Source organism: Anguilla anguilla, chromosome 13, assembly GCF_013347855.1.
Source record: "Anguilla anguilla isolate fAngAng1 chromosome 13, fAngAng1.pri, whole genome shotgun sequence".
Lineage (NCBI taxonomy): Eukaryota > Metazoa > Chordata > Actinopteri > Anguilliformes > Anguillidae > Anguilla > Anguilla anguilla.
In genome coordinates this window covers 24,093,709-24,104,464 of record NC_049213.1, presented here as the reverse complement: position 1 = coordinate 24,104,464, position 10,756 = coordinate 24,093,709, and the positions used below count along the sequence as shown (strand labels likewise).

The 10,756-nt window shown below is 44.6% G+C and overlaps 1 protein-coding gene across 1 annotated transcript; it reads right to left on the bottom strand.

Annotated features, from left to right (window-relative positions):
- Positions 1 to 4,399: 4,399 nt before the first annotated feature.
- Positions 4,400 to 10,652, bottom strand: LOC118210594 (cytochrome b-c1 complex subunit 1, mitochondrial-like). Its single transcript, XM_035386891.1, has 13 exons — positions 10,518 to 10,652; positions 9,683 to 9,823; positions 9,144 to 9,230; positions 8,838 to 8,967; positions 8,464 to 8,662; positions 8,146 to 8,225; positions 7,822 to 7,937; positions 7,298 to 7,441; positions 7,005 to 7,165; positions 6,331 to 6,416; positions 5,812 to 5,900; positions 5,259 to 5,334; positions 4,400 to 5,093 (listed from the first exon to the last, which is right to left on the bottom strand). The coding sequence occupies exons 1-13, from the start codon at positions 10,578 to 10,580 to the stop codon at positions 5,029 to 5,031; spliced, it is 1,437 nt and encodes a 478-aa protein (XP_035242782.1). The 5' UTR covers positions 10,581 to 10,652; the 3' UTR covers positions 4,400 to 5,028.
- Positions 10,653 to 10,756: the final 104 nt, after the last annotated feature.

Sequence of the window (10,756 nt, the reverse complement as noted above, 5' to 3'; positions counted from 1 at the left end):
CCTAAGATTCCACTAAGGCTGGTGGAAACAAACATTTGTGCAGCCTCATCTCTCAGCTGTTTAAGCAGATACAATTTGTGTTGTTGTTCTAGAATATTACACTTCAGGCATAGTAGTCAATGTTAACATAATTGAGGTACAAAGCCAGCCAGGGGGTACAGAAGATAAAGAAGAAACTTGCCCTGGACATACATATTTCCAGTTTGTATAATTTTTAGGTCAGCATCTCATGTATTCCCACTACTAACTGTTATCCCAGTCATCCCTGCTTTGTCCCCCCATCCACTGCCCCAGCCCATTGGGTGTGCAGTCCTCACTTCCTCTTTCCAATGCGAGCCATCAGTTGAGCATTTGCGGCGGCCTTGGTTCGCATTTCATGGTTCTTGGCCAGGTCTATCAGGGCACTGAGGATGCTGGTGGGGACATCCAGTGACAGGGCAAACCGTGACCCCTGGGGGTTCCTCTTCGGGGCCAGGGGTGCAGGCCTCTGGAATCTGTACTTCCGTAATGTGGGTCGAAGCTGGGGGGGTTGCAGGGGTCCTGGGACCCTATTCCTGTTAAGGATGCGGAGGGCCACCAGGTCTCTCCCCCCCTTGCCTTCCGCCTTCTGCTGCTCTCTTCGGTCCCCAGATCCCCTCCCCTGGCATAGCCCACTTACCATGAGCAGCAGAGCCAGGTACACACACAGCCTCATGCCACGCATCACTGAAGGAGCAATCTGATGCCTGACACCAACCAAGCAGGGCACATGGCAGAGGGGGTAATGGGGAGAAGACAGGCAGAGAGAGGGAGACAGAGATAGAGATAGATAGATAGAGAGAGAAATCTTGAATGCAGTTCATTCATTGAACACAATTATTTTGCAAGTAGGTCTCAGAACCTGAAATCATTTTTGCATTTGTATCTTTTTGAAAATCCCTTAAAATTGTGTAATTGTCTGTTTTTAATGTTCGTATTATTTTATTGTTAAAATAAAAGTGATCAAATTTGAAGAATCTAATAAATATTTTTAAATTAGGATATTAAAAAAAGCACAATGCAACTCAATAAAAAAACAAATTTTTGTGTCTTGTTGGCAGAAATAGAGTTTTTTTGTGAAGTTCCTGTGCTTGCTGTTTGTGAGCACAGTGTAATCAAATCAGTTAATACCACTAAAACATGTCCACCAATTCACTTTTCATCCCGTACATCAATACAATACATAGTGCTGAACAAAACTAACACAGTAGTAGCACCATGTTGCACCAAGCTGCCCACATTAGCTCAATGAAATATCACACTGAAAGGTACATACTGTGTAATAGATTTCTATGTCAACCTGGGGCTAATGTTTTGCTGTGTTTTCATGCCATTCATATAAAACTGTAAAAGTACAAACAGGAGCTGAAAGTTTGAAATGCTTCAAATATCTGAAATTACATGATTGTGACACAGACTGACTCAAACAGGTGCATTTATGCGTCTCAGGTAAAACAATATAGAAGAAAGAGACAGGAATCAAGACAAATACATATGAAATATTTCAAATAAAAAATTATTAATGTGAAATAATTTCAAATATTATGAAAAGGAACAGCGTAAATTACCTGACACCACTGTTCACGTCCACAAGAGTCCTGTAAAATACCGCCTCCTGTCCTTCAGTGAAGCAGGACAATGATGAAGATGATGATAAGCCTCCCTCTTACTGTCCGAGTCTTGAAGTTATTCTGCTTGCGAGGGGAGGAGCCTCCGATGAACTGCACTAACAGATTTTCTTCTGGGCTCTGCGTCTCCACTTTGCTGTCCCTTTGTGTCCCTGGATCCTGCCTCTCTGCTCTTGTTCTAACTCCCCCTCTTCCTTTCTCCCAAGTATTATTTCTTCCATCTCTCCATCTCTTTCTAAACCACTCTTACCATTCACCCCTGCCCCTCTCCCCTGCCACTTCCACTCCTTTCAAACCCTCTCCATCCCTCTTTTTGTTCGATATTGGAAGTCTTACAAGCTACCCAAGACACTGGCATCAGATCACATGTTGAAGTATATTAGTAATTAATTGCATAGTTTGTAATACATCTACATAGGCACTGAATAGTCATACCTCCATGCATGTAAATGATGGCAGAAAAGGATTTATTAAACTACAAGCATTGCGTCCTCCTTATCACTTCTTTCTCAATGTTTTAACGAGAGCACTGTCAATCAAGAATACAGGGTCTGAAATAGTAGTTAATGCAAACAGTGCATATAGGAATTTGTAATGTGTTGTAACCCTAACATTTACACACCAGGGGCAGACAATCTACAGAATACAACTGTCTGTCTGATGGATACAAAGACCAGTTTAACCAAGGTATTTACCTGAGGCAGTTCCACCTGCAGGTACCTGATAATGTACCTATTCAACCTCTCCTACTTCAGTTATCATGTTTTATCTTGATATGAGCCATTTACTACAGTATATGTAACCACTTCCTGATATTTTATACTTTTACATATTAACAATATATTTGAGCCTCATGTAGGCCTATGTGTATCTGTGATAGTAACTAAATATGAATGTTAGATGCCCAAAACTATGTTTCTCGGATTAATAATATTGGTGACAACACAAACCCTTCAGACTAATATGATCAAACCCAGATTGAACACTTCTTATCTGATAACTGCACCAGGAAATGAGCAGCACAAGTCTGGTGACTGATTTATTAGTCAAACACAGATACACAGATAAAACACCTTTCTTTAGATTTCACAAGGAAGAACTTTAGACCTTCTATTTCTGGAGACATTGTGCCAATCTCTCCAGACAGACCCCCATCCCTCACCCCTTCCTCACGGTCATAGCCCCAGAAGGCACTCTTCTCACCCCCATGTCCCCAGAGATCTCATATGCATGCATCCTGACTTGTCCCCCACCTCCCCCCAAATGGCAAAGGGAGAGAGGGCTCAGTGCCTCAGCTGATGTTTACAGATCCTCAGTGAAAATGTTCTGCACGTGCTGTGCTTCAGAACTCGGCTGGTCGTCCTTAATCAGGAAAATTAAAATCGGTGGCCGAGGTTCCAGCATCAGAAGGGTCCAAGATGACTGACTGTGGTCCATGAGACAGGCATTTTTAGCTGAGCACACAGGAAAGCTGAGCTTGGTTACTGGTAAATGAATTGAAGCGCTCACAACACACTGATTGGCAGCAAGCTTGTGACATTATTACTTTTTGTAGCGATTACCAATTAACCACCACACATTGTGAATTGTGAATCCTAAAAACTCCTGAGAGTAAAAGTTACTTTTAGAAGCAATCTGGCAGCTTTTAGCTCTTAGAGGATTTTCTTGCACTACTTTTAGTTCTGCATCATTGTCCATCCCTGAAGCTCACTCAAATTTTGAGACAAATTATTTGGGTTTCACAAATGTGAATTATATATTACTGGTTATTAATAGTGGTGAATGTTAGGCTACCTCATTCAAAAAATATATTGAATATTTATCCTGTCAAATAGAAATTCAGCTTACAGAAACTACAATATCACTATATGCTTCAAGCACATAGATTTAACTGAAGTAATGCCCTTTTATTTGACATTCAGAAATACTTGAATGTTTTCAAATCTAAATATGGAATCATTGTATAAATGTATATATGCACTATCCCATATTTACACATCAGAGACAGTATAATTCAAATGCAAGATTTAGAAGAAATAGGAATTGAAACTGCAGTTGTTCTCTGTGCACCATCAATCTGCATTTATTTCTGTATTACGCTCCACTGAGTTGAGCTGACAGCATGGCATACTCATGGGTCTTCAGTTGTGTTCCACTGTCATATACATTGCATGGGCTTGCTGGGCTGCTGCGTTGTCGGTATGTTAAGCTGCATTATGTATGTGCTTAACTTGTTAAGGGACACGTGTGCTCATTGATACACTGTTTGTGCTCTACTATGTGTAGTACTCTGTATGTGTGGTGATACGTTTTGACACTGCATTGTTCTACATGCTGCACTGTAATGAACCGTAGAAACTACTGCAACCTTAAAATATTACGCTCAATGCAGTCAAACAATAAAAAAGAAAAATGGAATAAATCTGGAAAACACTGCGAAAAATGCATTTTACACTTAACAAGACATAAACCCCTTAACCCTAATGCAACCTTAATTGTTTACATAAGTCCACATGAAAAACAATACTATGTTCTAGCAAGCATTTGTTCATGAAAAAACCAGGCTTTCATAAAGGTATGTCGCCTGCTTACAAGAGAGATGCGTCCTCTCTTCATCCCACTAGAGATAGAGCGAATCCAGGTCTATTCCTGCACCAGAACACACTTGCCTTGTAATCTCTTCATACAGAACATTCACACACCTTGAAAGGTGAATTAAATAATATTTTAGGTAAATTAATCATAGAGAGAGGTACTTCAATACATGTTTATTTGAATCTGGATGCACCAGAGTTGCTGTTATGTACAATGGACAACAGAAAAAAGTATACATGAATTCATAAATACTTCCCCTTTCTCCTCTGAATAAAAGTCTGTGCATTAGAATAATTTACTGTTGCTGTTGTGTTAATGACTGTAAATACCCCATGCCCTCCCCCCCTACAGTACTGAATGAACCTGTGTGCACAGTCCAAATGCACTTCCTGTACAGAGTGTGGAAATGTCTGTGAACCTGTTCAGCTACAGCTCCTTCTAAAAACCTGTGGTCAGACCTCAGGGCTCAGGTGGACCCCAAAATAAACACTGGTAAAAAGAACAGGTATAAATAGTCTAACAAAACAAACAGGAAAAGAGGCCTACATGCACTTCCAACACCAAACACGTGTTCGGAGTGGAGAAAGAAGAATAGAGCGAGGCATGAAAGGAAAAGGGGGAGGAGAAGGACAGCGTACAGTCAGCATACTGTGGGAACACAGTTTCTCCATTACATTGCATGATGGGAAGCACTGACACAGAGCAGAGAAGGGTGGGTGACAAAGGGTGTGCTGGGAGTGGTCTGAGGGGACGCAGTGAGGAGCAGACTAACGCTGGAGCTGCAGGGTTAGAATCGGAGCCAGTACATGGCACTGCGCACCCTGTTGTAGTCAGGCAGCTGCTCAACTGGACCTGAGGGAGCAGGGAGAGAGCGCTCAGAAATCTGCTGGAGTAACAGTCAGCTACGCAAACGCACACATATACAACCACCCAGGTGAACACACACCTACAGATTACAGAACAGCACTGCAGTCTTTAGGCTGCCATGATAATTATATCCGTATAAACAGGACTCACCGACTGCAACTACAGCGGGACACTTGTCATAGATATATTTGGAGCAGACGTCTCGCACCATCCTTGGGGTGACATCCTGCAGGTGTGGCAGTGAGAGAGAAAGATAGAGTCAGTGAGACGGGCTGGGCGGCGGGGGGGGGGGGGGGGGGGGGGGGGGGGCAGGGGTTAACTGAGTACTAACTTCACTGTTCACTCAGTATTCAGTTACTTGTGTTTTTCTACCATCAGGTTGAAGACAACACCAATCCGTACAAAATAATATCCACATTTTCCAACCAGAAACGAGTATATGAAAAAGAGTTGGTACTTAATTATGGTACGGGTACTGAATAACTGGGCAAAGCAGGCACTGTCAGAATGCTTAAGAGTGGAATAGGAGTATCTCTGGTCAGAAGAGACAGAGTGAACAGAAAGTAGGTGCAGGCAGAACTACTGGCTGTGGGTAGAATGCCTTAGCGGTGCTTCGCCTATGTAGTAGACGTGCTTCAGGTGTGTAGGTAGAATTCCACAGTAAAGGCATGCCATAATGGTGAGCTGTGAAGAGCAGACTCACATTGATCCGGGCATCCCATTCGGCCAGAGGGATACGGCGCCCGTAGTCTAGCATATGTCTGCCAATGTCCTCACACACCGGCGTTGTCCCTGAGGGAGCACAGTTACAGGGTCAATAAAGTACAGCTTAGTAAAACAGTGCCAATACAGAACCACCACAGTAACTACAGTAGTCAATGCAGCACAGACATAGTAACTACAATCCAGTGGATACAGCACAGCCATAGTAACTACAGCACAGAGTCTATACAGCAGTCAACATTGATACAGTAGAGTCAGTCAATATACGATCAGAGGTGTGACAATAGTCAACACAGCAGAGTCAATATCAGAGCAGTCAGAGCTGTAATAGTACATGTAATACATCATCAGTGTCCCAGGAGCCCGCAGCAGTGACTCTGTACAGCCATGTGCGTCAGCGGAAAGAGAAGAGCGCGAGACAGCAGGCAGTGAGATACGGGAGAGGGTTTGAGATGGGGAATAAGAACAGAGGCACTGAGGGAGGAGGCCCGCTTCTCACCGTCCAGCTGGCCCACCAGCGTGGCCTTCAGCGCGTTCTTGGCTCTGGCCACATCGCTCTCCGTCACCGAGGTGCACAGGTTCATCCTGCGGGAGCCGAGCCAGGACGCAGCGTTACAGCACAGCCGCGGACTGCAGTCTGACAGCGTCCATCCGCATCAGAGCTCACAGTCAGGGGACTCACACGGCCAGTATCGGCACGGAGGAGATGACCAACCCCACCCCCTTCAGAAATAACCATCCATATCCAAGAGCCTATATCCATCTGACGGTTGGTGAATGTGCATTAGCCAGATCTGAGAAAGTATTGCCAAGTATAATCTGTCAGTTTATGTGTAAAATGGCATTGAACAATATTATTAATTTTATATCCGTGCTCCAGTTCCAAAATTCTTCACAACTCAACTGTTTAATACAACAAGGATGCACAAATCAGTTTATCTGAAGCTATACAATGTGTAATATATAAATGGAAATATAAACAAAATTTTCTAAAAGGAAAACATTTTATTCCACTTTACCAAACCCATTTTGAGACCCCCTGTTCTAGTGCCAGTGTGTACTATTGTGTCTATGAGCTGATGGGATGAAATGCACATGCATAAGCGTCTTTGCACATTGGAGAGTGTGTAAACACCAAGGTCTACCAGCTATGAATAGTCGTTGGACACTAACCATTGGTTCTGCGCATAGAACATCATGTCATCGATGTTGTGCTGGTCGGTGACAAAGTAGATTCCCAGCAGCCCGGTGTCCGAGTAGGAGGAGTGGAAGGCCTGGTAGCTGTGGCAGACCTTGTTTTCCACCGCAAGGCGAGCCAGGCGGCTGCTCAGATTCTGTTTGAAAAGCGCACAGGCAGTCAAACCATGAAGACTGTCACTAACAACATCGAAATGGAAAGGCTTCCCTCAGGAAAGGTCAACAGGAAGTTTCAGAGTAAAAGTTTGGGATCCATCGAGAGAACTCACCTTTCCCCCACCAAAAGTTATATCATAACTGCCAATCATCGCATTGGCCACCATCAGGGTAACAATGTCAGGACTTGTCGCTCTAGCACCCTCCACTGCAATGGCAACATGAGCTAGGGGCATGGCGTCATCACGCATGCGAATCTACAGAAATGGGGAGGGTGGAGAGGGGAAGAGAAAGGCAGATAAAACAGTGATACCAGCGTTCAGTAGGAGCTGCGAGTTGGTGCTCGTCTGCAACAGATCCAAGAACGGACTAAATAAATGATGTGTCTCATGAACAGATAAAAGCAATGCCCCGTCTTATTACTATTTGACAAGTTGGCACAATGACACTAGTACTTCTTACTGAACTGTTACTGGTTCTAAAAGCTACTGACTCATTACATATGGGGACTTACAATGCACAGAACACAAGTGCACAGCTCTCTTGTAATCCTATAGAGTATAATCCTAAATGAATGCAAATTTTCACTGAGGGACAGTATAGGGGGTGTGGGACAGACGGGAGGTGCGCCCCTTACCTCGCTCCCTGTGAAGCGACAGGGGGAAAGCACGGGCACAGCATCCCCCTCGTACTCAAACGACACCCCACTGAAGTGCTGCTTGGCCAGATCTACCAGCTCACTGTGATTTACGCCTGTGGAGAAGGGGTCAGGAGAGCAGATTATACACCACAGGGCATCAGAGCAGGGGAACGACACTGATTAATACGGAACCACTGCAGATAAACAGCACAGTCAAAACTGGTCAATACCACAGAAAAGTCAATAACTAAAATGTACAATGCAAGGAGCAACCAGCACGGAGTGGGGAAACACACTCATCATGGAAAGTCTGTTGCATACCTCCAGCAGCTGCCAGCACCATGCGAGGGGCCTTATAGTGGCTGTTGATGAACTCCACCAGGTCCTCACGAGTTAGTGTCCTACAGCAGTGAATTACAGAGACCACATCAAACCAGCAGCCCGGGCTTTATACAGAGTGTGTGCACATACACACACACACACACACACATATATATATATGTGCATGCAGGAGTGTACTTTTTGTGTATTTGTAAATGCACCTGATAAATTATAGTGTACCCATCTATGTATATAATGAGCATCTGCTAAGTGACTGTAACATGATGCATATATGTAGACATCATCCGTGTGCAGTACCTGGCGTTTTGCGAAGGCCCCAGCACACTGTGTCCCAGCGAGGTGCCCTGGAAGGCGGTGGCATGCAGCAGATCCAGGCAGACGTCCTGCAGGCTGCCCTCCACCTCCTCCAGCTCTCTCAGCACCACCCCGCGCTGCCGCTCCAGATCTGACTCACTCAACGCACTGCTCTGCACCACCTCTGACAGCAGCTCCACCGCTGCGGAGAGACAGAGGCCTCGTGACCGATCCCACACGCACATACACTAAACCCAGCACACATGCAGGAACACACCCGCTCTGTGCTGCTGTGTGAAATCTGTGCAAGGACTGCATAAACCAATCTCACCCACAAACACAAACACACACCCAGAGGAAGACAGGACAGGCCTTACCTCTTGGCAGGTCCTTGGACAGGGCCTTCATGTAGTACGCAGTGTGCTCACGGGAGGTGTAGGCGCTCAAGTGGGCCCCCATGGACTCCACCTCCAGCTCCAGGGCAGACTGAGAGAGCTTTTTCGTCCCCTGAGAAGATGGGTAGAGAAGAGATTGGTTAGGATAGGGAAAAAGGAGATACAAGCGAGAACAGCACATGTGCATACTGGAGAGCACAATAAAGCACAGGTAAAAGATAATTTAGAGGACTTACGCTGCAAGCCTATGCCAGGCTAAAACTAAAACAACAGTGAGGCTTTGAGTACCTTAAAAGCCATATGCTCCAGGAAGAAGCCAGCTCCATTATTCTTCTCAGTCTCATAGCGACTGCCACATTCAATCCACAGCCCAACCTGTCAGAGAATTGCAGAGGTGTAGAAGGGCAGCGAAAATGAATTGAGCGGAATAGAAAGATAACAGAAGAATACATAGGAAAATGGGACAATGGGGATGTGTGTGCATGTCTGAAAGCAGGTGTACCCATACTTCCATATGTTGGTTTTATTACTCTATAAGATCAGATATTATTGTCCTCTTCTCTGGAAAATTGTATTTGGCCTCACCAGAAGAACACACATAGAAGGTAATGTAATAATGTAAATAATAACACATAATTCCAGACAATACAACTGTAAGACGAGGTGCAGGGTAGGCAGCAATACCATGCCCCCAGATAATGCCTTATTTTGACACAAAGGCATAACCAGCTGATCCTCTGATTGGAGCACAGGCCATGACAAACTCAAGTGACAGGCACTGATAAGTGTATGCTCAGCACAAAGAACAGCAAACGGTAAACACTCACGGTGCAGGTTGCGTGTCCAGACTCCTCTGAGGCGACGCGCAGACCGTTTTCCAGGGTAGTGAGCTGAGTCTCGGGGACCCCCCGAAGACTCTGCACATAGGACAGGCTGCCCTGTCCCCGTCTCAAAGACAACAGGACAGGCTACAGAGCAAGGGAACCCTGATTAATGCACACATAGCTAGACACTAACAAACACAAGACAAACGCATACATCTGTGCCATAGCAAGAACGAATCATTTGCCAACAGCGAACTGAACCTCACTTAGTTTAACGCTAATAAGCCTAGCTAACGTAGGTTAGGAAACATGCTGTGAATGTCAAGTAACTCGGGCTAACTAACGTAAATAAAACGTAAAACAATTGAAACACCTTTAATCAGTCTTAGTCTCAACATAGCACGTTTGATCGTACGTGATGAGTGAGCTAGCTGTCCGCATTATGACCTTGTTTCTTTCCTGCGAACAACATATATCACCCTAACGTCACGAATTACGTTAATCCACGAGTTCTCATGACACTTAAAACACAACGTAGCAGACCACGAAAGTTCATTGTTATCTTGCTTCTGTTAACAATACACCAGTGAAACCACACATTGAGCTAACATTAGCATTGTGACCTTACACAAGATATCCAAGCTGTAGAACGGACAGCCCTGTGCAGGAAATGGCTTTCCTGGTCGGCTGCTAAGCAAGCTAACTAGCGTTGTAACTCCAAAGGTTACCAGAGCTAAGTCATACATGGTTATTACCCCTTGACACCTTAAATATATGGACGGAGGGATACTTTCTATTGATTTATGTACTAACGAACAACATTAACTTGGATACTTACCCTGGGTCCTTTGACAAGAGCTCGACCCAAAGCGCTCCCGGCTCTACACACGGAGGCAGCCATCTTTTCCCAAGTTCACAGAACGTAGGGCCGGTCGCGCGCGCGTACAAAACATGTACGAAATGATGAAATAAAGTATGAACGCGCACGTTTGCCATTTCATGGTAATCTTATTAGTTTAGTCGTTTAGAAAATGTGGGAGTGTATATACAAACCACAATGTTGCTTCTCCCACTTTA

Excerpts from the sequence above, each read along its gene's own strand:
- LOC118210594 (XM_035386891.1), bottom strand. The coding sequence starts at position 10,580 with ATGGCTGCCTCCGTGTGTAGAGCCGGGAGCGCTTTGGGTCGAGCTCTT. Across the intron at positions 6,417-7,004 it reads TTCTATGCGCAGAACCAATG|GATGAACCTGTGCACCTCGG; the intron begins GTTAGTGTCCAA and ends CGGCTCCCGCAG. Across the intron at positions 5,901-6,330 it reads GCTGGTGGGCCAGCTGGACG|GGACAACGCCGGTGTGTGAG; the intron begins GTGAGAAGCGGG and ends GTGCTCCCTCAG.